General features: G+C 45.8%; 3 protein-coding genes across 11 annotated transcripts in view; 1 reads left to right on the forward strand and 2 right to left on the reverse strand.

Moving 5' to 3' along the window:
- Positions 1–5,542, reverse strand: part of mcf2la (mcf.2 cell line derived transforming sequence-like a) — a 55,087-nt gene extending 49,545 nt beyond the window's left edge. For both annotated transcript variants that reach the window (XM_029250859.1, XM_029250854.1), the window contains exons 1-2: positions 5,331–5,542; positions 2,941–3,113 (exon numbers count right to left, since the gene is read on the reverse strand). In XM_029250859.1, coding sequence (XP_029106692.1) covers positions 2,941–3,113; positions 5,331–5,374 — 217 coding nt within the window. In that variant the 5' untranslated portion in view covers positions 5,375–5,542. The remainder of the gene's footprint in view (positions 1–2,940; positions 3,114–5,330) is intronic.
- A 727-nt stretch (positions 5,543–6,269) lies between these two features.
- On the reverse strand, positions 6,270–24,703 carry tubgcp3 (tubulin gamma complex component 3). Of its 3 annotated transcripts, none has more exons than XM_029258458.1 (22): positions 24,454–24,703; positions 22,826–22,933; positions 21,879–21,946; positions 21,578–21,655; positions 20,930–21,063; positions 20,191–20,369; positions 19,665–19,777; positions 18,246–18,371; positions 17,991–18,059; positions 16,982–17,114; positions 16,520–16,686; positions 15,550–15,660; positions 15,165–15,273; positions 14,086–14,275; positions 10,022–10,157; positions 9,860–9,928; positions 9,465–9,600; positions 9,118–9,206; positions 8,840–8,971; positions 8,540–8,680; positions 7,723–7,839; positions 6,270–7,481 (listed from the first exon to the last, which is right to left on the reverse strand). In XM_029258458.1, exons 1-22 carry the CDS (start codon positions 24,527–24,529, stop codon positions 7,320–7,322), a joined length of 2,643 nt encoding a protein of 880 aa, XP_029114291.1. In that variant the 5' UTR covers positions 24,530–24,703; the 3' UTR covers positions 6,270–7,319. The 3 variants fall into 3 exon arrangements, with proteins under 3 accessions (XP_029114291.1, XP_029114290.1, XP_018605432.2); XM_029258457.1 differs by having other exon boundaries at positions 14,086–14,272; positions 20,930–21,144; XM_018749916.2 differs by having other exon boundaries at positions 20,930–21,144.
- Positions 24,704–25,915: 1,212 nt separating this feature from the next.
- atp11a (ATPase phospholipid transporting 11A) overlaps positions 25,916–27,059 on the forward strand; it is a 54,336-nt gene continuing 53,192 nt past the window's right edge. For all 6 annotated transcript variants that reach the window (XM_018750007.2, XM_018750008.2, XM_018750011.2 and 3 more), the window contains exon 1: positions 25,916–26,397. In XM_018750007.2, the coding sequence (XP_018605523.1) occupies positions 26,359–26,397 (39 nt within the window). In that variant the 5' untranslated portion in view covers positions 25,916–26,358. The remainder of the gene's footprint in view (positions 26,398–27,059) is intronic.

Here is a 27,059-nt window from a genome sequence, read left to right on the forward strand (position 1 = left end):
TTGTTTCTCCATGCACATATTGTGTCCCTGTGTGCTGTTCTCATGAGTCAGCCCACTCTAGGTGTCCAGACTATTCTGATGCCTGGTTTATGGCAGTCCCAACTGATCCAAAATACCCAACATCACCCATTACATTGTGCTCTGCTGCAGGGTGGCTCTACATGGCTTCACAGAGCCGTTTGTGAAAGTGAAACTATAAAAATACACCAGTAATCTAGAAAGGATTTATCCCAGAAATTTTTTACAAAAGAATCACTGCCCAAAAAAAGGTTGTTTTTTGATATTCATTTCCACTGAATGATTATTTAATCTGAGCAAGAGAAAATACCTGTTGTATTCTAAAACTTAATGAACATGCTACTTAGTACATAATACTTTTAAAGGAGAAGACAAAAAATCTGAAATAAATCAATCCTTTCAGAAAACAATAGTTCAGTGTGAAACTTTAATTACTGAAAATTTAATTACTGAAATACTAAAGATAGAAGAAGTCTCTCCATTAATGTAGTGGTGACAGCTACTGCATATTTAAACAAACCATTAGCTGTTCTTTGGAACTTTGGCACTGCCACCATTGCATACATCCCCCTTCATACTATGGTAACCAGCAGTGAATGCAGACGTTCACATGCAGACTCTCTGGTCTTTGTTCTAGGACACTGTGCCCAGCTTTGCCAAGCGTAGGCAGCAATTCAGCATGGTCCTCGCTGTTGGTGACTGACAGTGAGAGGGCTCTTTAGGACTCCAAAGGTGATTAAGGGACAGAGAGGACTTTCTAAATCAACCTCTCCCCCACCCTCCAGGCATTTCTGAGATGGCCGACTACAGTCGTGAGTGGGCAGTGAGCTCTCCACATGCCAATGCAACACGCCCACACGCAAGAGTACAAACGAGGGAGACCATTACATTTCCTCACAAAAAAAAACTATTACCTGTCTTCTAACAATGACAAGCCTGGTGTTGTGCTAGCATCCTCTGTTCAACAGACACACACACACACACACACACACACACACACACACACACACACACACATCTTCATAACCGCTTGTCCCTTACAGGGTCACGGAGAACCGGAGCCTACCCGGCAACACAGGGCGTAAGGCCGGAGGAGGAAGGGGACACACCCAGGACGGGACGCCAGTCCGCCACAAGGCACCCCAAGCGGGACTTGAACCCCAGACCCACCGGAGAGCAGGACTGTGGTCCAACCCACTGCGCCACCGCACCCCCCTCAACAGACTCAGTAGGGAGAATTTTGCTCAGGTCCTGTGGTGTCACACGACTACTGTAGGAACCGTCCCTGTCCCTGGTTCTTAAACTGACTCCATTTTCCCCTTCCAGACGCTGCCACTCCCAAGCCATTCAACCCATTTCTGAAGAATGGGTGTCCTTTAAATTTCACTGACTGATGTCTGCGCTACAGGGTCCAAGATGTCTCCTGTCAGATCTCCAACTCTTTCCCTCTTTGTCTTGTGTCACCCAGCTTCTCAGGGTGTTACCTGCCACACAGTGCTATGAAGATCAGCAGACCTTTACATTTATTCGTGTAGCAGACACTTTTCTCTATACTCACATACAACTTACAGTAGAGAATAGTATTTCTCCAAACATGAATCGTTTCAGATGAAATCTCCTTTTGACTGTTGGAACTATACCCTTTTCCTGTGTTCACATAGCTCAGACAGATAATTCTGGGTGAGGTCAATGCACCTCCAAGACACTCTGCTACTGAGGATTACTTACGTAGGCCCGCAGGGTTCTATCATGCTAAGCTTAGGAATCTGCTCACAGGATCTAGAGATTTGCCCTTTGATTTGAGTCCAACAAATGTCAGGGCAACACAAGCACAAAAGACAAGAGCTGAGTATAAAGACATTATATTGTTATTTAAGAGCCATAAGTTAGACCTGACATGGAAATCAAGTCTTTTAGTGACCCACTCCTTCATTCTTCTTTTATGTTGTTGGTGTGGTGTATTAAATGTAATACACCCTGTTACTGGGTTTTATTTTTAGCACTCACCTACCAGCACATTACTGGGGAAGTAAGAAGGCTCAGACTACTGCAGAGAAGAAAACAAAACCAGAAGAGCTAAAGGAAAAAAAGGATCCTCCAAGTAGGTGTGTGTGTGTTTGGGTATATTAGAGAGGAAAGGGGTGGAAGAGGATGTTTTGTGCATATGATTTGAGTGTATGCAAGTTTGTGTAGACATGGGTATGTGTGTGTAAGAGAGGCAGTGTAGCTCCCCTTTAAGACCCTCGTTTGACAAGGTCAAAGGCTGTTTCCACTGCAAATGTCTTAAATTAAATCTGTAAAAATGGATTAAATGAGTTTAAAATAAAAACCCAGGGTTGGATAAGTCAACACATGGAAAATAACAGGGTAAGCATGAACTGCAAAATAAGTACCAATGTCTACACACACACACACACACAAAGATATATACAATAATGTTACTAACCTGACAATAAGTTTACTTATTTGCATGAGAATAATTTCCGTACATTTTTCTCACTCCATGAAACACTACACGTAGCAGCATACCATTATCTCACAGCTAGCTTTGCAAATCTCTGTGCTTATTTTCTACATACTACATTTGCACTCAAATGCATTCAACTGACTGATTACAAAAATCCATAAATCACAGATATGGCTTGAGTCAGTCTGAAAGGAGGATTACATTTGGTTCACATTAGAACAGTCAAGATCACTCATTCTCACTTGACCAGAGAGATGCATAAATTATCATCCTGTGCTCTGACCTTTCAGTCATTAAAGGACGAGAAGAAACATATACACAATTATTACTTTCCAGCTAATTAAATAATTATTAGAATTCCTTTCATACTCCCAAAACCTTTTCATGGAACTCAGATCAATGCATCCTGGTAAAACACACAACAGAGCACAAGAGAGACAAGCAGCTCCTCCTACCAATGCTGTGGGTGACGGCATTCAACCTCTGCACCAATTCATCGCGGGCCATCTCCTCTGTCTTCATCCAGGGGATCATTCTCCAGGACAAAGGGGGGCTTGGAGACTGGGGAGCGGAGTTGGCTGCGATCGAGCAGAGTACCCGAAGCCTGACACAGCTACCGTTGCTGCGGCTGTAGGCACAAGCACCACACGGAGCGGTGGAGAGGCTGGGATTCTGACACACACACACACACACACACACACACACACACACACACACAGACGCGGAGGCACTCACGCACGCACGCTGTTTCAGGCGTGCTGGCAGGAGCTAGCTCACAGGCTGTAGCAGCTCTGGCAAGTGCAAATCCACAAACGGGTTTGAGGTACAGTAAGCTGTCGTGTGGTGGGGGGGTGGGAGTCACACATACACCAGCATACAGGTGGAGGCAATTCTGCAGACTCATCCACCAGCTGACCTGCACACACAGTCAGAAACACTCCCAGACAACACACCCATAACTATGAGCAACCAGACATTCACTGACACACATACAGGAAGGGACAAAAATACAGTATGCATGCATGCATACACGCACAGACACACACACTTTGGCTGCTGCAGGGGAAGTGAATCATGTCAGCTTGATTTAAATTCACACTCTGCTCTGCACAGCCTGGCCACGCAGTGTCGCCGCTGCCATGGGGTCTCACCAGGACCTTGTGACAGACAGGACCCCACAGCAAGGAGTCCAGTCTCCAGTCCCCTATTACACACTGTTCTTAAACAGAGCCACTTTACTTGACTAGTTTTTGTTGTCAGAAGGGATATCTGTAACTTATAGTGAAGGTCAGAAAATATTTATAATCCTAGATCGATTGTGATGTAAGAACAACTTGGTTTCAGTGCTTCCCAAGACCCCTGGACCATAACAAGCAGTGAGCTGAAGGTGTCCAGTTCTCTGTTCCAGCTTTGCAACTAAACTTCTCAGTCTGTTTAAATTATTTCATTTAGCAGACGCTTTTCTCCAAAGCGACTTTCAACGAACTCTATATAGTGTTACCAGCCCACTCACCTTATTCACCAAGGTGACTTACACTGCTAGATACGCTACTTACAATCGGTCACTCATCCATACATCAGTGGAACACACTCTCCGTTTGTTACTCACTCACACACACTATGGAGTCACCAATCCACCCGAACAGCATGTCTTTGAACTGTGGGAGGAAACCAGAGCACCCAGAGGAAATCCAGACAGACACAGGGAGAACATACAAACTCCACACAGATTACGTGGGGATCGAACCCACATCCTCTCATCCTCTCGCACCACTCAGGCACTGTGCCACCCAATTGCCGTCCCCTCAATAAAGTCAAGCACGGAAACACTGAACCCACAGTATTGTCACTCGTATTATTTTTCTGTAGTTATGGCCTAATTAAAAAAAAAAAAAAAATCTGCATGTTAGCTGTGTCAGTAAAATGTTACACGTCAGTAATACTTATCCTGACGTCCCTTAACCCTTCCTGAACCAGGAAAGACAAGATGCTAAAGTAACAAAGGTCACAAGTCAAAGTACCTGGTTTATCCTGTGGATTGATGGGTAGGTACATATGAGCTTGTGGTATCAATTATATGTTACCTTCAATGAGCAGAGTGTAAAAAGTATGTGAACCCTTTAGGGACTTTCATTTAAAAAAAAAAAAAAAAAACTCATTAACTCTCAATCTTAGTCATTTATTAATTTTATAAGTTTATGATTTACATACCTGACTCTACTGTACCTACTTGGTTTAACCAATGCAACTTGGTCTTCACATTTTTGCACCTGCACTACTTTTGTTTTTCTGCTACACTCACGATTTCTTCTAAAGCAACACATAAAATGAATAATTACACACCTATTACGTCACATGAGGAAAAACGGCTTCTCTTCTCAGTTCACAACCATCTCTTGTGGTAAAACTGAAGGACACGAGGGTTCACATACTTTCAAGCAGCGGTGGAATTTCTAGACTAACCCATGATATTAAATATATTTTTGTAAATTATATTTCGCTAGGTAGGTGGTGCTTAAATTAAGGCAAGAAGAATGACAGGCGGTGACTTTTAAAGAGCGAGAAAGGAGCTAAACAAATCTTACTCTTGGAGGCTCACTGACAAGGACGAAAGGTCCAGGACGCGGCGCAAGCCGACGTGGGGCGGGAGTACACGCGCGTGCGCGATACCCGCGTCTCGAGGCGCACTTCCACACAACCCGCCCGCGCCCTCACCAGACGTTTGTTCAATCTCGACTATTTACCTTCTGCTGCCACCGTGTGGCGTTTCCAAGTCAATTTCAATACAGATAATACGTCCGCCGACAATACTACTGACCGTAGTTCTGACATAAGTCGCACTTACCTCCGAATTATTTTTTTCTCATGTTTACGCACCACTTTGGTCATTTACACCGCGGACTTATGGAAAAGCGCGTTGTTCCAGAATTCGTCGCTTTGTGTTTCTTGCACTTTATTTTCAACTCCTCTGTCCAGACAGCCCCATTTCGATAAACGAAGACAGAACGTGTGCTAAAGTTTGCTAGCTACGTGTGCCAATATATGTTTTAAAGGAATGCGTAACCGTACTGCCTTCCCATTGGTTCCTCGCGCTTCGAGCGTCGCGTGCGCGGACGCGTTTCGGCCCCGGATGTGGCGATCTTACGAAGCAGGATGTCCCCGTGAGAGTAGTGATAAAAAAAAAATAAAAACGTAAGTAGACTGACCCCGAGCAATTGCACACGGTTTTCCTCTGAGGATTTAATAACCCACCTTGAAAACCATGTACTCAGGGTGCGATTCTTATTCAGCTTTTATTTAACCGACACCTTTGTCCAAGACCACTAACAATGATGGCTTTGATTGAAGGAGGAGCAAGTTGCAAAAATGCACCCATTTAATTTAAAAAGAGCAGGGTATTGTTGTGCGAGTTGCCTTTGGGTCAGATTCTCCACCTACTACTGTAGTATTTGTACAAGGTACTTAATCAAAATGCTCCAATAAAATTACCCAGCTGTATAAATGGAAGTGTAACTGCAGGTGGGTTAACATGGTAAAGTAATTAAGTTTGAAGTGTCAGCAGAATGAATAACGTGACTGCATAATACCATGATCAAGGTACTACAACAGAAGTAAGATGCAGACCAGGGAAATTTGGATTCCACAGCAACAGTGGTAAACATGACATGACCCATTTCTTGTATCATCCATTTTAGCCTAAAGTACACACCGGCTATATGAACACTGCAAACTTATATTAAAAAACTGTTTATTTAAGAATAGATGAGAAAATGAAAGATGGCGTTCAGTATGTGGTGTCTACATATGTGCTATACAAATCCGAGATGTACACCGCACTTTTAAAGTCTGACATACTGTGGTGTGGACCTCCTGGTACACATGCCTGGACACAAAATGCACAGTTCAAAACAGAGAGATCAAGGTGGTGGGAGAACCCATAGTGACAGCCAGAGTACTGGGACCAGTCCACTTCCATGCCTACATGTGGTTTTCTTTTTACAATTCTATATTTTCCATCAACATGAAAATAGAAAGATTCCTCTGAGAACAATGATAGGGGACAGTTTGATAAACCTGATCTGTGTGTGTTGAAGGCAAACAGTGGACAATGTCATTTCAACATGCTGGACAAGTCACAAACTAGAAAGAGAAATATATATATATATATATATATATTAAAAAAAGAAAAAACTAACAAAAGGAAAGAGTGAGGATGGTATACAAAGAGCTTTTGCTGGGAGCTTGCTGAGAACAAAAAATCCTTTTTACCTTCAGGATTTCTTAGTAAGGCAAATCTTTTCAACAGTAATATTTGCATTGTGATACTTGCTACAAGTATTATAAATACAAATATTTATACCGATGTTGCATCGACTGTGCACGAAAGAGCAGTACTTAAGACATTAGGGTAAAAACAAACAAATCACCATTATTAAGTGCAAAATTGTTAGATCCAGACTCATTACAAATTCTAAACAGTGGAGCAAACAATATAGGAAATAGAATTAACTTAAAACTGAAAATACCAAATGACAGGTTCATCAGAAAGATGGGAGGCGCACTAGACTGAAATGGAAAAGGCAGCAACAGCACTGACTTTTGTACTATTTAAAATAAAATTTCTACTATATTTCATCTCTTGGGGCATTTTAGGAAAACGTACTGTTTGGTGATGATGGGGGAGAAGCAGATTTGTCTTCATGTGACACAGTGGAGTTCTATGTAGCCCTGTTGACAAGGTGTGTGTCTGTGTGTATGCATGTGTGCGCACACATACACACACTGTATACTGAAAAATGAGGAGGAAGAAGATGGTTGTGAAGGTGGCTTCTAGCTAAACATTGGAGCTCCGTCTCCCCCTGGTGGCTCCCAGTGAGACACGCAGCCGGGGGTCCCTGGCCTTGTAGTGCTCATTAAAATCCAGCCGGAAGCTGAGGAACTGGAGGCTTTCGTCTGAACTGCTCATGAGGAGAACCAGGAATTGCTGGACAATCCCCTGGGAAGGTGGAAACATAAAAATGGTGGTGAGTCAAACTGCCATGGTCCTTTCTCAAGAAAGCAGCTCTACTGCCACCATACCAACTTTAGGTGAATGTTCTGAAAGATTTCAGTACAAGTGAGATGAGAACCGATGCACTGAATCAATCACGAACCTTCACCTAGCACAAGAAGACAGTTAGTGGCTATGAGAACCTGTTACGCAAGCGAACCAGGTCACGGCTGGTGGGCACACGCACCTGATAGAAGTGTGTCAGTATTCTCAGCTGTGAGCGCATTTTTGGTATGGTTTCCTGGAATTCCTGAATTCGCTTCTTTTCTTCAGACTCCTCAGCAGCTGTCACTCCCCACTCCCCCTGGAACCGAGACACGTTCATTACATCACATCGCATCACCCTGCTACCAGTTACCAGGTTTGAGATGGAGAAAAAGTTCTGCAACACACAGAGCTTGAACTGTCATTATGGATAAGCACTGTGATATACAAAGAATACTCTAAACACACAAAACAGATTTGTATCAGCTATTTACAGGCATTAAAAAAAATCTTTCGACAGCATGTGCTTGTTTATATAATGCTTCGAGATGTATTTGCTGACACTACAATCAATACAAACAAAAACAACACCCAGCTCGTAAAAGCTGACTGGCAACTGGCCATTTTCCAGGTGCCGGTTTGTCACTGGAGAGGAATGAAAACACAGTCTGCCCCGGAGCAGCATGGACCCATCCAGTCTAGCGTGGTCATGTCAGCAAGTCTCAGTCGATGCTTTTATGCAAATGCCTCGTCGCTCCTGGATAGAGCCGATACATTACCTTCTGATGCCATTCCAATTTTACTACTTTGCTCAGGAGAACCTGCCATTAACAAGATCTGTGGCCTGTCTCAAGTCCAACATCTTGATCACTTTAGTGTTTGAAGATCCCAACTCTGGGTCCTGAACCTCACATCTCTGGACTTCACTATGTATTCCATTGTTTTCCATCAACGCGTACAGCCTTGTCATACCATACATCCATACCTCAGCCCTATACCCTCAGCCCCACACCTCATACCTCTGCCTCTCGCTGCTGCTTCTTCTCCTCAAACTGCAGCCTGAGCTGCAGCTCCTCCAGAGCAGAGCGGTACAGGGCGTCCTGGGCATTCTGGAACTCGATGATCTGGTCGAAGATGGCCCGCAGCTGGTTCAGCAGGGACTGAAGAAACACAGCAGCGTGTTGTAGCACCTCTGAACATTGTGTTAAGGTATGTGACAAAAAAAAAAAAAAAAAAAAAAAAAAAAAAAAAAAAGAGTCTTTGAAGACAGACTTTAAAGAAAGACAGACAATCATAAAACTCCTGTGTGTCCCCCCTACTCTGTTGTTATTGTCCAGTAAGCAGCGAGAGATGATGGTGTCCAGGAAGACTTCATGGGCAGCAATGATATGGTCAAGGTCCTGTGCCTGCTGGACCTTGTTCCACAGCTCATCCCACGAACACTCAAGAACCTGCAACACGAGTGAGTGCAGATATGAATACACACAGAGCACACAAAAGAGAGAAAGAGCCAAGTATTGAGAAAATCTGCTGCTGCAGCAAATTACATACAAACACAGGGCAGTGCCCCTGGAATTGCTGTGAAGACCAGGTATACCTCAAAGGTGATGTAATACTGCATCTGATGGATAAAGTGGACCATCTCAGAAGCCAAGATGTGGCACTGGTGCAGCACCCCCGACAGTTCTGCAACACACATACAGACCACCTATCTCACTGCACAAAAACACAGAGATGCTGGACAGAACGAGTACGTTACCCTTACACCTGCACTGCACACAATATCACAAAGGAATACATGACATGAACGACTTACAAGTGCTTTCCCAGAAATCAGATGCTACATAAAGGTTATAAAAGCTACCTAAATGGACCTCAAACCATAACAGCCTGATCAGACTGAGGCCCAGGAACAAGCTGAGGTTCTCTTCTGGCAGAACACACCTGGCATGGCCTTCAGCAATTTGGCATTGCACATCTGGCCCTTCCAAATATCAGTAAGGATGTACTCCATGCGCTTGGCTCGCCACAGGAAATTGAACACTCGCAGGTAGCAGCTCATGCACTCACGCGTGAACACCTGCGGCAGGTGGAAATATCCACACAAACACAGAAAAACACATTGAAGCACACCAAATCACACAATTGACACTTGAGAAACTTTGTTCTGATTGTGACAAAATCCTTTCAAAGCATAAGGGTAATATTTGTAACAAATATTTAAATTGCTGTTGTGCTAAACTGCTTGTCTTTGATGGGTTCTTATGAAACGGTACAAAATAAACTTCAGATCCTTAAGTTTTAAAGGCATCATGGGCACGATCTGCAGGTTTTGTTACCGTAGCAATAGGTCCATCCACATGGTAGTCCAAACTGAAGACATCCCAGCCTGTGTCACCAGGGGACACCTGGAGGAAGAGTAGGGTAAGTGGTCTCAGCACATTCCACCAGGCAACCTTGGCACTCAGATGTGGGCAGAATACCCAGAATGTCCTTTGTACCTCTAGTAGCCGCACGTCCAACCTCTTCAGGATCTCAGGACTGTCAAACTGAGCGTTGGTGGCCCTCACCGCTGTCTCCAGGATGCCAGTGAGGTTGTGCTGATAGAGTGTGGTGGCTGGGCGTGCCAGCTCTGGCCTGAAGGACAAGGGGTAAGGCATGGGGATACAGGTGGGGTTATATGTAGGAGAAATCTATTACAAAATGATCACGTGTATAGCTGGTTGCATACTGGTAAGAACTACTGCCTTTGGACTCAAAGGTCTTAGGTTCGATTCCCCCCTCTGGCTGTAGTCCCTTGAACAAGGTACTTACCCTAAATTGCTCCTGTAATATTACCCAGCTTATGGGTAAAACCCCCTTATGATGACCATTAAATCAGGGTTCTCGTTTACCCTGGGGTCACCAGGGCCCTACCCTGGAGCTGGGCTCGCATGCGAGCGCCTGGTGGCCAGGTCTATGCCCACGGGGCCTGGCTGGGCTCAGCCCGAAGCCAAGACGTGGAGCCGCTCTTCGGTGGGCTCACCACCTGCCGGAGAGGCCGTAAGGGGCTGGTGCATTGTGATTTGGGCGGTGGTCGGGGCCGAGTGCTCGGTCAACCCAAACCTTGGGCGCCAACTCTGGCTTTTGGGACTTGGAATGTCACCTCACTGGCAGGGAAGGAGCCTGAGCTAGTGCAGGAGGTTGAGAGATACCGTCTAGATATAGTCGGGCTCACTTCCACTCACAGCTTGGGCTCTGGAACCATTCTTCTTGACCAAGGGGGGACTCTCCACTATTCTGGCGTTGCCCAGGGTGAGAGGCAGCAGGAGGGCATGGGCTTATTAATAGCCCCCCAGTTCAGCCGCCATGTGTTGGAGTCTACCCTGGTGAATGAGAGGGTCGTCTCCCTGCGCCTTCGGGTCAGGGAACGGTCTCTCACTGTCGCTTGTGCTTATGCGCCTAGCGGCAGTGCAGAGTTCCCGGTCTTTTTAGAGTCCCTGGGGGGTGCGCTGGAAAGCGCTCCCACTGGGGACTCTGTCGTTCTACTGGGGGACTTTAACACCCACGTGGGCAGCGACAGTGACACCTGGAGGGGCGTGATTGGGAGGAACGGCCTCCCTGATCTGAACCAGAGTGGCGAGTTGTTATTGGATTTCTGTGCTAGTCACGGTTTGTCCATAACAAACACCATGTTCATGCATAAGGGTGTCCATCAGTGCACTTGGCACCAGGACACCCTAGGTCAGAGGTCGATGATCGACTTTGTAGTCGTTTCTTCTGATCTTCGGCCATATGTCTTGGACACTTGGGTGAAGAGAGGGGCTGAGCTGTCAACTGATCACCACCTGGTGGTGAGTTGGATTCGATGGCGGGGGAAAAAGCTGGACAGACCTGGCAGGCCCAAACGCATAGTGAGGGTCTGTTGGGAACGTTTGGCAGAGGCCCATGTCAGAGAGGTCTTCAACTCTCACATCCGACAGAGCTTCAACCAGGTCCCGAGGAAGACTGGGGACACTGAGTCCGAATGGACTATGTTCCACACCTCCATTGTCGGGGCAATGGTTCAGAGCTGCGGCCATAAAGTCTCCGGCGCCTGTCGCGGCGGCAATCCCCGAACACGGTGGTAGACACCGGAGGTAAGGGATGCCGTCAAGCTGAAGGAGGAGTTCCATCGGGCCTGGCTGGCTCATGGGACTCCTGAAGCAGCTGATGGGTACTGGTGGGCAAAAACTCGGGCCTGGGAGGAGTTCGGTGAGGCCATGGAAGAAGACTTTCAGTCAGCCTCAAAGAGATTCTAGCAAACCGTCCGGTGACTCGGAAGGGGGAAGCAGTGTTCCGCCAACACTGTTTACAGTGGAAGTGGTGCGCTGCTGACCTCAACTGAGGATGTCCTTGGGCAGTGGAAAGAGTACTTTGAGGATCTCCTCAATCCCTCCGACACGCCTTCCGTAGAGGAAGCTGAGGCTGAGGACTTGGAGGGGGACTCGTCCATTACCCTGGTTGAAGTTGCTGAGGTAGTCAAAGAACTCCTCGGTGGCAAGGCTCCAGGGGTGGATGATATCTGCCCCGAGCTTCTCAAGTCTCTGGATATTGTGGGGCTGTCTTGGTTGACACGCCTCTGCAGCATTGCGTGGAGCTCGGGAACGGTGCCTCTGGACTGGCAGACCGGGGTGGTGGTCCCTCTTTTTAAGAAGGGGGACCGGAGATTGTGTTCCAACTATAGGGGGATCACACTCCTTAGCCTCCCTGGGAAAGTCTATGCCGGGGTACTGGAGAAGAGAATCCGACCGATAGTCGAACCTCGGATTCGGGAGGAGCAATGCGGTTTTCGCCCTGGCCGTGGAACACTGGACCAGCTCTATACCCTCACTAGGGTGTTGGAGGGTTCGTGGGAGTTTGTCCAACCAGTCCATATGTGTTTTGTGGACTTGGAGAAGGCATTCGACCGTGTCTCTTGTGGCATCCTGTGGGAGGTACTTCGGGATTATGGGGTTCAGGGCTCGCCGCTACGGGCTGTTCGTTCCCTGTATGACCGGAGCAGGAGCTTGGGTCGCATTGCCGGCAGTAAGTCAGACCTGTTCCTGGTGCATGTTGGACTCCACCAAGGCTGCCCTTTGTCACCGATTCTGTTCATTCTCTTCATGGACAGAATTTCTAGGCGCAGCCAGGGAACGGAGGGTGTCTGTTTTGGTGGCTGCAGGATCTCATCTCTGCTTTTTGCGGACGATGTGGTCCTGTTGGCTTCATCGAATCAAGACTTGCAGTGTGCACTGGGGAGGTTTGCAGCCGAGTGCGAAGCGGCAGGGATGAGAATCAGCACCTCCAAATCCGAGGCCATGGTTCTCAGTCGGAAAAAGGTGGATTGCCCCCTCCAGGTTAGGGGGGAGTTGCTCCCTCAAGTGGAGGAGTTTAAGTATCTCGGGGTCTTGTTCACGAGTGAGGGAAAAATGGAGTGGCAGGTTGACAGACGGATCGGTGCGGCGTCTGCAGTAACGCGGTCATTGTACCGGTCTGTTGTGGTGAAGAAGGAGCTGAGTCGTAAGGCGAAACTCTCAATTTACCGGTTGATCTACGTTCCTACCCTCACCTATGGTCATGAACTCTGGATCATGACCGAAAGAATGAGATCGCGGATACAAGCGGCAGAAATGAGTTTCCCCCGTGGAGTGGCTGGGCGCACCCTTAGGGATAGGGAGAGGAGCTCAGTCACCCGGGAGGAGCTCGGAGTAGAGCCGCTGCTCCTCCGCATCGAGAGGAGCCAGTTGAGGTGGCTCGGGCACCTGTTCCAGATGCCTCCTGGACGCCTCCCTGGTGAGGTGTTCCGGGCATGTACCACTGGGAGGAGGCCTCGGGGCAGACCCAGGACACGTTGGAGAGACTACGTCTCCCAGCTGGCCTGAGAACGCCTTGGGGTTCCGCCAGAGGAGCTGGAGGTGGTGTGTGGGGAGAGGGAAGTCTGGGGGGCTCTGCTTGGACTACTGCCCCCGCGACCCGGTCCCAGATAAGCGGAGGAAGATGGATGGAAATTATCCAGCTGTACAAAGGGGTAAATAATTCTAAGCACCTTAACATAAGGTGCTTTGAAGAAAAGCATCAGCTAAATGAATAAATGTTTTTTTTTTTTTTTTTTTTACTGGTCCTGCCCAGCAACATTTTTCTTTAATAATTTATTATTATTATTCCAGATGCTCTGGAAAAGCCTTATGCCCTGTGTTGCTGGGTTAGGCTCTGGCTAGCCACTGGGACAAGTGGTTTCAGCCAGGGTGTGTGTGTGTGTGTGTGTGTGTGTGTGTGTGTGTATATATATATATTATTGTTTTTAAATCAAATCCTTGTGGAAGGATTTTTCATTTATATTACAAAATACAGTTACTGGATTTTCCTACCAATGACAGACCAATTCCAGTCTTGGAGGACCACAGTTTATTTAGTGTGTGATTTAAAACTTCAGGTAAAGAGACTTTATACAATTAATTACCTTATTGCAACAATTAAGAGTTCTGAGGTAAAACAAAATCCACCAAGCATCAATACACCATCAAAAACAGTGATCATTCATAAATGAGGCTAAAAACACACTCACTTGAGAAGGTCCATGAGGTGGCGGATGAAGTCTCCCTGGCCGAGCAGCAGGTAGCGTCGCATGGCCTGCAGGTGCTCCAGAAGCAGGTAGTTCTTGTTCAGGATGTCCAGCAGATACTTACTGGTCTCAAAGTATGCTGCGTCGATCTTCCCCTGGAAAGTGCCTTCTAGGTCGGTGAAGAGTTCGGCTGCTGCAAGGAAGGCCCGGGAGTCGAGGGGGTCAGGGATTACATCACTGTGCACTCAAGGACAGGGAGAGTTTGACAGCAAAAGCCTTCGTTGCAGCCACAGCATTGATTATGGTATGAAAACGGTAAGTACAGCAGCCATCGATATCCAGCAGCACCATGGACTGATGGAGGAGAACAGCCCCACTGTCACTCTTTAGCCAACCCAATCGATACTTTTCCCATAATAAATAATTATAATTTAAAAAAAAAAAAAAAAAAAAAACCTGCTTGTGTCCATGTTTTTATGAAGTCCTGTCACCTTCCTGATATCACAATGATTTTTGGAGTAATTTCTATATCCATTATTAAAATTATGTAGCTGCCACTTCTGTTCGAGGGGGGAGAGAATTTTAGGGAGTTAGCTTGCAAAACAACCCATTTATGCAGCAAGGTATTCTTACTGCATCAATTCATACTAAGTACCTTGATCAGGGTTACTACAGCAACAATGAAATTCGAACCAGGAACCTTCGGATTTCAAGGCAACAAACCTGCAAAGCTGTACCTAACTGTCCACATAGTAACTAAATAAAAGTTACAGAACATTAAACGATGACTCATCTAAGTAAAAGTACCTTCCTTTTGACTTCAGTGTTGATTAGATATAATTCCTAAACACTGTACTTGTGGTGGTGGAGACAAGTGTGTAAACCACCTTCATTCATAGACTCAGCTCAAACAAACAGACCAAGAAATGAATTACAGTAATTACCATTTAACATTCTAATGCACACTGTAGCTATATTTCTATATAGAAAATACAGCTACAGAAATACTGTAAACAAAGTATCTATAAATCTATAATACTGTGGTTTTAGTGGAATACCGGGCAAAGGCAGAGGAACCTTACCATCTTTGGGAGACTCTGTGGACTTTGAAGCAGGGGTTAGCTTGCCGGGAGGCGTCCGGTCGTGACACACTTGGTGCAAGAAGTTGATTGACTTCCCAATCAGCAGAACCTGTCAAGAAGAAGGTGGTTTTCCAACAAATACTGGACAAGGAGTTGCATGTCAAGGAAAATACCAAAAGGAAACAGAGGGCTTGAGAAAAAAAAGCGAGCCACACTTCACATATAACACACAAGGTAAACATAGTAACATGCCTCCTAGATACAAATTAAATCAGCTCCAATTAGGAAGGACACAACATCTTAAGAAAATGCAGCTAGGCTGTGCATGCTATAGAAGCGCAGGGGGGAAACTTCCATTCAAGCACGGAAGTTGAAGCAGCAGCACCTTCCGGGCCTGATCCATGGTGACGAAGGATGGGATCATGGATTTCCGAAGACTGTATTTGTCATGCCACAGTCGGTCTGTCTTCACCGTTGGGTCCGAAGCCACAAAGAACTGGAAAGACATAACAAGGTATTAAATCATAACTCACATTTCTTGACAGATCACTTTCACCTTGTTAGGACTAACTGGTCAGTGGCTACCTCAGGGTAAGAAGAAAGGGTGAGGAAAAAAAAAAAAATACATGAATAAAATGTCATGAAAATTGAAATGGTACACTGAGTTTAATGGTGCCTCTTTACGTAGAAGTTCAGAAATGAAATTTAGTCAAGCTCCAGAAATATTTACAAAATCAATTCTCCTTACAAGTCGCCATTAAAGTCAGAGGACCAGAGGCTACATCCATCACTTCTCTCAAATGTCCCAGGATGATTCAACAGGGAAAAGGTTTTCTGTGTAGAGAACCATAACTAACAAACACACAACAAGCTGGTGAGCAAAACGCTGAGTGTAAAAGGAGTTTCGTCCAGGCCTGATGTTTTAGGACGGTTGGCCTGATGGATTCCAAGTTCTGTGGGGATGGAGTGTCTGACTGGTAATGATGGCAACACTAAGTGCAGACACATTAGGGCTCATTAATAGTTCAAGGCTGACAAGAACATGGAGCTGAGAAGAAGGTAATTTTCCACATTCCCCATTATTGTAAGTTCATCAGCTTTTCTTTGGACTCCCAGCAAACCAGGGGGTCAAAAAACTACAAACTACCTGAAACTTAAATGCAAAGTGTCAGAAAATAGGAAAGTATGACACAGTCAAGGGAACAGTTAACCAGTAGTTTGGAGATGCATGTCCCAGGAGGGGTCATTCTACTAAAGCCTTGACCATTATCATCTCTGTGCAGACACCCAACACATGATAAGTCCCAAGTGATTATCTCCCCTCCTCTCTCTAGGCAGGGGGCTGATTCACCTACCTCATGGTATGTGTCCTCCAGCTCTCCATCGTAGATCCAGCGGTACAGGAAGTTGAGGATGGGATGGGACACGAGGCCCAAAATGTGCTGGACCAGTGCACGCATGTATGGGTCACCTGTCTTACTGTAGGCATGGACTGCAGAGGCCAACTCGCCCCCTTTTCTCCCTGCATGGAAGACATGGCAGGTGGGGGTTTGAGTGACAGGACACACAGAAACTACTGAGAGCTGCTGCAGTCCCAGCTGTACAATCTATTGGGAACCTGCCACCAGTGTTACTCTGCTACTGCGACACCTGGCTCTAAGGTCTCATGATTGGACACAGTGGGACACTGTCCAACTGCCCCCGGCTAAACCATTCCACGTTGACTGCCCAAGTCCTAAAGGAAACCTGGAAGCACTGGAAAATTAAAGACAACTTGACACTTAAACCTTTATAAGACATGCTCACACAACACTGACCCTGGCAGTAGTCCACCAGGGCCGCAAGCGTCTTGAGTCGGACTTTGGGGTCGTAGGTCCAAACCAGAAGCCGACGCAGTGTCAGGCTGCTCTCTGAACCCAGGTTGACCCCCTGGTCGTCCTCTACCTGCAGCTGGGAGGACCACATACAGCAACAGGTTACAACCCAGGGTTATGGTTTCAAATATTTACATTTATTCATTTAGCAGACACTTCTCTCCAAACTTTGAATACCATTTTTCTATCACCTCTTAGATGAGGTACCTTACAGTACAATACCTACAGACACTCATCTATACTCCAGAGCAATTTTGCGCACACAGAAGAGGTGCAACGCACACAAAATGGCCCACTGAGAGTTACCAACTGACTTGAAACATCTTTGGACTGTGGGGGAAAGCCAGACTACCTGGAAGACACCCACAGAAATATGGGGAGAACATGAAAACTCCAGAGAGACCGAGCTGGGACCGAAACTACGTCATCTCATACCGTTTAGGCATCATGAGGCGCAGAACTACTTACTGTGCCACAGTGTTGCCCCATTCGTACTAGATTTTAGGTGCCACTCAATCCCATATGCATTACAACAGGGCACCACAGTGGTGCAGCAGGTGGCACTGGTGCCTCACGGTGCATGGGCTGTGCATTGAGACATGGATTTGAATCTCACTTAATCTGGGTGTAATTCATTCTGTATTTTTATGAGTTTCCTTCAGGTGCTCTGGTTTCCTCCCACAGTTCATAAACATGGCAGAAGCCGAGTTGCCCTCAGTGTCTTAATGTGTGTTTGTCATATTGCTGTCCTGTATAAATAGGCAAATTGTTGCTGGGAGTTTAGTGCAGTTTAGCACAAGAGGTTGCCTTGGACAAAGGCGCCAGCAAAATACTATCATCATTAATAGCATGTGTCACTTTATAGAAAAAACATCTGCCAATTGAAAAAATGTAAAACACAGTAGCGGACTTGGTTTTTTCAGCATTGAGAGGAATCAGAGGGCCATCCTACCTGTGAATGCAGCACAGAGAGCAGCCTGTAGTATTCCTTCAGTTCCTGATGCAGGGCAGCACAGAAGCTCTGTGAGAGACACAACTGTTAAAGACAAGTGTTGACACAGCGCTTGATAGACAATAGCTCAGCCCAAGTCCTCAGGAGGCTACCAGGTTCCTAGCTGACCCACAGTCCTTAGGAGAATTCCAGTTTCCAGCAGACTCATCGGCCAAAAACAACACCTTTCTGTACCAGGGACTAGCTGGTTCCTACCTGGCCCACTAGGCCAAAGGCCCGGTCCAGGCTGCGGGAGTCTGTGTACTTCCTAACTTTGTTGTGCAGCCACCCGAGCTCCGCCAACCGACTGCTCATGTCCCGCAGAGACTTGGACAACGGCATCTGGTGAGGGACAAAGGGATTAAAGTGGGAATTCAGAACAAGGAGGAATGGTTTTACTGGAAATACACTGAGAACTTGATCACACCAATCACTAAGAGAGCCATAAGAGTATACTTGTCTGTCTGAAATTCAAATAAAGGTTCCCAGTGCTGTGCTGTTATATTCTTCAGAAAATATTCACTCACTCCAAAAAAGCAGTAAAATTAGAAAGTTACTCTGCATAAAAACAGAAGCTGTGGTACACATTTTCTGCTTGTGTTAAGCACTAACAGTCGCTTGAGGAAACACTGGCTGCCCCATAATGGTATCGAGATCAGCCTAATCATATCTTCTCATAAATCCATAAGAAGGACACAAATACTTTCATCTGTGTGATACTTCATGTGGTGAAAGAAAAACAGCACTGTCACTTGACTTAACATCACTGCTGTCATGAAAAAGCTCATTTCCTTTTGAAAATGTGACATTACACACTTCCCGCGGCTGAATCACCGCGCTGTGGTCAAACAGTGATGACAAGACTTGTGTGTTTACATTTCTCTCGCCACTCTTTTCGTACCATTTGAGCCGATGACATTTCAATGCAGTGAACTTTGTCATTTATTAAAAAGCGGCAATTGGAGACAGACAGATGCGCACACAGAAACAAAGACAAATAGTACAGATGGAACGCAAAATGCACGGACAGATATAAAACGGATAGACACGGAGACAGAGCGAATGGTAAACATACATATTTTTGGTCTCGAGGCTGACTCCAAGTTCTCTGAAGAGAACTGGGGCATATGGGTTGGGGGGATAAAAAAAGAGCTATCCTCTTCGAGGCCGATCAAAGCCCTTATTGATCGGTTTTTGTTTTCAGGCAGATCATCAGACTGGTGTGCAACAGAAGCAGAATGATTTGAATAACGCTCTAAGACCCAGACAGCAAACAAACATTTGCAGAGAGTTGAGAAAGAAACCGAGTTGGGTACCCGTGTCCCAGATGCTTGCTTTTAGAATGAATTTACCCACCTCACTACTTTATACCCCCACGGGGCATCCAAAACCAAAATCAACAATAAAGGAAATTCAACAATAAAGGAAGGGGATACTAACAATAGCACTTTCTAATAGCAAACGCCAGCCAGTTTTGCAGTGTTAAAAATGGCAACTGAAATCATAGTTCTAAAGCCATTTTCACTGATAGGGAATGTCAGCTTTCATCCCTAGCTGAAGGTCTGAGCCATTTGCCCGATAGGTGTATAAATCCAAAAAGAGGTGTAACGCAAGATAGCCAGTGAGTAAAATTACCTTTGCATCTATTTTGTAGCAATTTTCAGGGCTGCACATTTTGATGAACTTGCCATCAATTCCTTGGAAGACGTACAGGATGTCTCGGACAAGGGCTGCTTCGCCGACTTCAGCTGCACAGCAGAGAAACCCCCCGAAAAGTAGCAAGATTGAACGCACATTGCAACAAAAGCTGGAGTTTACTGGGACCTCTTGAAAGGTGACAATAAAATGAAGCAGTCCAGCGTGAAAACTAACTTTTTACAAACAATTCAGAACAAGAAAAACCAAACCACTTACAGGGAATGCAAACAGATGCAGCCACATTCATATGTGAAGTGGGAAATTTCACAGTAAATTTCACGTATAGATGCATACACACACACTTTAGGTACATATTAAATAAGAGACCAAGGGTGTTCAAAGTTACACTGACCTATAAAACCAAGCAACTTTCAACCATCAATGTGGAAAAATAAGTTTCTCCATACTAAAACCTCAAGGACCAGGAAGCCGAAGCAAAATCCATCACTACTGGCTAACGTACCACTATCATCCCCTTCCCGCCGGGGTCTGTGTGGGGCCCTGGCCACAGGTCCTGGAGGGCCCAGGGACCCTCGTGAGGTAGGTGCAGTGGCAGAGGGAGATGCACTGGGGGGCAGGGTCCACGCTAATCGGGAGCCCAGTTGCTGCCGGAGGGAATCTCCTGCCGCCTGGGTCTGGGGCCTGAAAACCGTGAGAGGAGTCACACGCCCAGGAGCAGAGAGACACTGAGTCAAAACATAACAGCGATACATTTATGTCAGGAATCCTGCGAGTTCTCGATAATGACTGTTCAAAAACGTGAAGGCACCCTCTCCAGTTTTCTGATCTACTACATCATTTAAACTATTTAAATGGGACCACTACCCTGCTTCAAACTTCAGTGCAATTAAAGGACACTTAGCAAAACACACCTCTCATCATGTACTTGTTAGCAGAAAATAAAGACATTACGCACACAGAGAGCAGAACCTTCAACACTTCACAGCCCATCAGTCCGATACAAGTAATTGCGAACAACGGTGGCAGGTAAAACAAGGATGTGTCCAGCTATAATTAAGAAGCTTTCAAGTGACAAGACCCCATACATTATTAACTGTATATATTATTAACCGCAACCCCACAACCAAAAATGACCGCAATAAATGCTTTGGCTGGGGCTTATACTGAATGAGGGCCATTTCAGGTGCACTTCTGTTGGTTCAGTTCAGGGGGATGGGGACGGCTGGCACAGCAGGCCTCACCCGGACATCAGGCATGGCGGAGTGAGGGTGGGCCCGTTGAGGGTGTACGTCCCCAAACTGCTGACGCCACTGGTGCCCAAGCTGGCAGAGGTGTGCATGGAGCTGCTGCGGTCTGCGTAGCCCAAGGCCAGACTCTGCGGACGAGCACAGTAGAACGGGGTGGAGTGGGCATCCCGAGGCAGGCCCTGAGCAAAGAGGGCGCCGTAGCCAGGCACCTGAGACAGAGATGCCGCATCCAACATTGCAATAGTTTGTTAGGAGCTCTTACAGCTTCAGGTTCAAATCACACAAAGGCACCGCTGCTTTAGTCTTAATCAATGTACTTCCTTTCAAAGCCCTCTTAATAACAAATTGCAAAACTCCAGAAATATGGAAACAAATGCTGCAAGTCATTTTTATAAATTAAAAAAAAAAAAAAAAAAAAGGATTAAAGGAAATGACTTAAGGCTAGTTGATGTGTACAGCTCTGTGCACTCTGGGGAAAAAGTACACCCTCGCTACATCCTCAAACACCCTACAGCATACCTGGAATCCATACATAAACAACTTGGCATTATGAAGTATGATCTACTACTGATCACCAGTGGTGGAGTTCATTCCTGCAAGTGACAGAAGATTGAAATGGAGTGGAACGCAGTAAATTATTACCCTGCAGGATGGTTTCCGTGGATCTTCACATAAGCTCAGGAGCAGGTACAGAACTGACCACCTGTGCTTCAGAACCCCCTGTTAAGGATGAAAAAGCCATGGACACTTTCTGATAAATGAGCCTTATCCACTGCTTCGAAAAAGGTCCTTCCACAGAGGAGACAGCAGGGGATGGAGTGGTTAATGATCTGTCTTTTAGTTTAGTTTCAGTTCTTAAACCCATGGACTAATGAAATCACATATTCCCATCCACCCATTATTTACAGTAAGCCCAGGTAGCGGTGTTCGCCTCCCAATTGACCTGCGTCTGAAGCTTCCTGTGGAGTTCCGAAAACAGGGCTGCGTCGGCTTCCCGCCTCTGCTTCAGCACTGCAAGAGCCAGAGTGGATACCAAGCAAACGCTGGGTCAGTGTTTTAAAAAAAGCGCTCCAAACGGCCATGATATGACGCTTCCCCTCACCGAATTTAACAAATTTACCTTTACAGCCTTAACTCAAAGATCAATATAGGGCCATTAAACAAGATAAATAATTAAAGTGCTCTCAGCTAAAAACAACACAGTCTACAGTATTGCACTTCTGCAACTAGTTCTGACAAATAGATCTGCTTTTGTATGGGCCATCACCCACCAAAGTAGCACTATATATAAAGTTCCTGTCAGGGACGGGGTAATGGCTCTTCTAGGACAGTCATGCATCATTCAGAAATAAACACATCTGATGAAAACAATAAATCCAAAAATGGAGGGAAGCATTGCCTTAGTGTTCAAGGTCGCTGCACAGGCACATTTTGGATATAGAAACCTTGACAATAAATGAAATTATGAACACAAGGTTTGGGGCTCAAAATAAAGTGGAGCTATTAAATACTCTAGCAAGGAACTTTGCATCTAAGTCTCTTTCTGTTGATGTAATGAACTCGTATTTTCCGCGTGATGTACGTCACTATGGACTAAAGTATCTGCTAAATAAATAAATGTAATGAGAGAGAAGAAAAAAAAACTAGTTGATTTGAATAACAAATAATATGAGGGAGTTTTACACCTTATATGATGTCCAGATGGGTATACAATGGGAGGAATATAAAAAGACTGGCATTTTTCAGTGATGCAACTGAATCAAACAGCAGCGTTTAAGTGAAGAAAAAGAAACGCCGTGCGGAGCGTGGCGTATGGCACATTTTCAGCTGTTTGCTGTGGTTCTACAGCCACTCTTGACATCCTTTGCTGGAACCGCAGAGCAGACTCACGTTCCTTCTTGATCTTCTCGGACACCAAGAACTCGTCGCGCTCAATGGTGGGTGCGTAGTTGCTCCCGATGACTCGCACGGCATACTGGAACTGGTGTGCCACTTCCGCTGCGGGACACGGGTTCTGGTTAGTGCCACAGCCTCCCCATCACATCATTCCTGGTACAGAAAGCTCACCTATCATTTACATTTGGCACCTGGTATCGTAGTGGATATAGCTGTTGCCTTTGGACCCAAAGGTTACAGGTTTTAATCCCACCTCCAGCTGTAGTACACTTGGGCAGGGTACTTAGCCTAAACTGCTCTGGGAAAATTACCTAGCTGTATAAAGTGGTAAATAATTGTAATTAGCATAACATTGTTTGTCACTTTGGAGAAAAGTATCAGCTAAATGAATAAAAGTGGAGAAATGCTTAGAGCAGTCGTCTGTGGACTTAACGGACACAGGTTTGAATCCCACCTCCCATAAACTGACAGGTAAACAACATAGTAATTATTTCTGAACGTGTTTATTAGTTGCCACCTTTGTCCAAGATGACTTAGTGTTATGTAAACAACTCTGCAGTAATTTATAAGCGTATCAGATCGCAGCACTTCGAGGTAAATCTGTTCTCCTGGAAAACATGCAGTAAAACTGAACACATATTTACAGTTATTAATTTAGCTGACGCTCTTCTCCAAAGCGAATTCCAATGTTAAGCTTCTTACAATTATTCACCCATTTTGACACAGCTGGGTAATTTCACTGGAGAAGTTTCGGAGTAAGCACCTTGCTCAAGAGTACTACAGCTGGAGGAGGGAATCGAACCTGCGACCTTAGGTCCAAAGGCAGCACCTCTAGCCACTAGACAACCAGCTGTCCCACAGTAGCAGTATCATCGTATCCGTCCACGGTCAAGGGTGCTGCAGCACAAAGAGGGATTTGAACTGGGAAAGTTCCAGGTCAACAGCAGCCCTAAAAACTAACCCTCCTAACGGGCCAACATGTAGAGAGGTAGATAGAGAGAGAGAGAGAGAGAGAGAGAGGGAGGAAGAGAGGGAGGGAGAGAGAGAGGGAAAGAGACACCTGAGCAACAAAAGTATAGTCCTGTCAGAACCAGTGTTTTGTCACTAACCAAAATAAAACTCAGCCAGACTGGCCCAGAGTAGTCTGCAGCCAAGTACATTATTTACTACATTTTTACACTGACTTTTTTTTTTTTTACAGTTACAATTACAATATTGTATCCACTTGCAGAGAGAATAGATGGGTGAAACAACTGCTCAATACATCTCTGAGATGATCTCATACTCAATATTACACTCTGGGGCTGATGAACCGCAGCACTTTGCTAACTCGACACAGAATAAATATACCGAGGTGCAGCACGGCCCCTTCGATTCGGACGGTCGGTGTCATCTTACTAATCATGAATGAATGAACTGTCTGGGCCTGCCGCCGCCGGGCCTGTGACGGACCTGTAGCGCGTCCACGAAGCCACGGCGACACGGACACACACTCTGTGTCTCCTGACACGACTTTGTTCACACACGGCTCCAGGGAGCCGAGCAGATTCAACCAAAACGCACCCGCGCGCGAGACACAGAGAGAGAGAGAGAGAGAGAGAGGAGGAGGGGGCGCGCGCTACCTTCGCTCTTCCCCGTGATCCTGCAACAAAGGCTCTGCAAAAGGACGTTGGGCGATTTCTGATCCAAGGCCGCCATGGCGCCCCGCTGTGTTGTGCAGCAGCGCGCCGACTCGCAGTGCCGTCCTACCCGCTGCCGTTCTTCCCGCAGCACCGCCGCGCTCGCGGCACTGGCGCCATTTTAATTGAACCCGCCGAAAGCGCTTTTCACTGCCCTGAATTGGGCTGAGTTATGGAGGCGTCGCATCCGCTTTGGCGAACGGACCGAAAGGAAAACAATGTCCCCCCGGGAAACACGGACTGCGGCTCGCGTTCCTCCCATAAATATTTCCTACCGCACTTCGCTTCGCTGAGGCGTAATGGCGCAAAGGGTGCGCAGCGCTTATCACTTCGTTTATAAATCATAATTTGTGCATCCTCCTCCCGCATTTAATTTGATATCGTTGCCACTAAAATATAACGCCGTCAAGTTTATACATACACTCATATATTGTATATGTTATTTTATTTACACGTTTTACATGCAGTTTCCCCGCAATTACTTTTAAGTATCGACACGTTACATGCAAACTATACATGTATGTTGTTCTGCACTATGTCAGGATGTGGATGAAGATGATAAAGCCCCGGAGGGAGCATTTAAATTCCCACAGAGATATATACGTAGAAACAGTTCTAAAAAGTTATCATATCCTGAAAATGTACAGATAATTTTAACGGAATACGCTTCTGTGTAAGAGACTGCAACGAATAGGTAATTCAAAATGATTGAGCGCTGATGCCAAACTTTGAGAAAACACACATAACAACATAGGCAGTGGAAGAGACGAGCATCTCTCGGCCAGAGATTCGCTTCAAAGTATCTGAGACTCAACAAAACATATCATATTTTCCATTAATCAATAGAATAAGACCAACTAATTAAATGCTCTTGCAGCGGGCCACTATTGTCTTACGCTGTACAAGGATTATATTTTCACTATATTGGATTAAATAGTATTTGAACAGATTTAGATATATCAAATCAGTTAATTAGAACTACTTGTTTTTATTAATAGTCTAGTAGATTCTAAATATTTTCTTAAATAAAGACTTAAAGGACAAGTTTTTTTTTTTTAAAATCTTGAAGCATGTTTGAACTACTCTAGGCCTATTTAACTTAATTCCATCTTGAATATAGGGAATAACTTTGCCCCGCTTCCTGTGGAAAGTAATTTACCAAAACTTTAATAATGTAAAAAAGTTTTATATGAAACCCATAGTGATGTAGCAGAGTGATTTTTCATAACATCCGACAGCTGTTCTTGTCATTAATAGGCAATATTTTGGAAAAGACATCCTTCACACCGTTTAAACCGCTACGGTGACGGGTTCAACGGGGCAATGACAGAAGTCGCCCGGACAGGAGTGGGTGTGCCCTCGGAGAGCGCGCATGCGCGGATCACTCCCATGACGTAGACCGAAAGAAAAGCTCGGGCTCGCGCACGACAGGGAGCCGAGAGGATTACAGAGAAGGCGAAGGTGAGGAGAAGGCGAGGAAGAAACAACAAAAAGAAGAGGAAAGAAGGAAGGAGGGGGACTTGACAAGAAAGAAGAGAAAAGGCTCCCACACACAAAGAAGAATACGACGAAAAGACTATTTTTTCCACTAAATTAAAAAGAACATAAAGCGTATGAAGGAACCCCCAAAACTATGACGTTCCGTTACCTGTTCACAGGTGACAAATTATTAGATGTCAGGATGTGCCGTTAAAAAGCAGGACTTCTACTTTACTCTGAATCAAGAGAGAGTGGACGAATGTCATGGATCTTTATAGAATAGAAAATAAAATTAGCTAGCGTTCCAGCCCATCTCAGGAGCTCTGAGGCGGGTATAGAATAAAAGCACCGGGGAAGCTGTCAAAAAGAATGGATTTTAATGCGATTCGGAATCTCATCAGCAGATATGTAAGTAGACAGAACCGGGAGACTGAGGTGCTCTGTGAAATCCTGTGCTCTCCAACTTGTTGGTGGAATCTCCTCCGAAACAGGCTGGGGGGATGCGGTCAGCGATCGGCGCGCGTCTCTCGAGTTACTGTTACACTCGCTGTGACTGTGTCTGCGTGTGTTTTCACAGCGCGCGCCCGCGCGCGCGACGGCTGTGAAACGGTGTGAAAAGTGCACACAGTTGCTTCGATCTGCGGGGAAGAGGCGCCGAGTGTTTAAATGAACGAGTGGAAAGCGCGAGTAGACCCGGGACGGGCTCTGCAATGACGGGAGGGTGTACAGGGGTGTGTTTAAGGAGCGGCACGGTGACAGCGAGTAGCGCTGCTGGTCTCACAGCGCCTGGGTGGGGTGAGAGGACGTGGGTTCGATCCCCGCTCAGTCTGTGTGGAGTTTGCACGTTCTCCCCGTGTCTGTGTGGGTTTCCTCTGGGTGCTCTGGTTTCCTCCCACAGTCCAAAGACTTGCTATTTAGGTTCACCGTTAGTGTGCGAATGACAGAGAGAGTGTGTTCCACTGATGTTTGCATGAGTGACCCATAATAGCATAAGTAGTGTATCTAGCAGTGTAAATGACCTTGGTGAATAACCTCCCTGTTTCCGAAATTTAGAATTAATTTTCGGTTTT

This window comes from Scleropages formosus, chromosome 1, assembly GCF_900964775.1.
Source record: "Scleropages formosus chromosome 1, fSclFor1.1, whole genome shotgun sequence".
NCBI lineage: Eukaryota > Metazoa > Chordata > Actinopteri > Osteoglossiformes > Osteoglossidae > Scleropages > Scleropages formosus.

What these genes read in the sequence shown, in the direction of transcription:
- tubgcp3 (XM_018749916.2), bottom strand. Translation starts at nt 24,529, where the DNA reads ATGGCGGCCTTGGATCAGAAATCGCCCAACGTCCTTTTGCAGAGCCTT. An exon ending in GATCACGGGGAAGAGCGAAG is followed by an intron (nt 22,934 to 24,453) that starts GTAGCGCGCGCC and finishes CGTGTCCCGCAG; the next exon opens with CGGAAGTGGCACACCAGTTC. An exon ending in CACAGAGTCTCCCAAAGATG is followed by an intron (nt 14,276 to 15,164) that starts GTAAGGTTCCTC and finishes CCTTCCTTGCAG; the next exon opens with CAGCCGAACTCTTCACCGAC.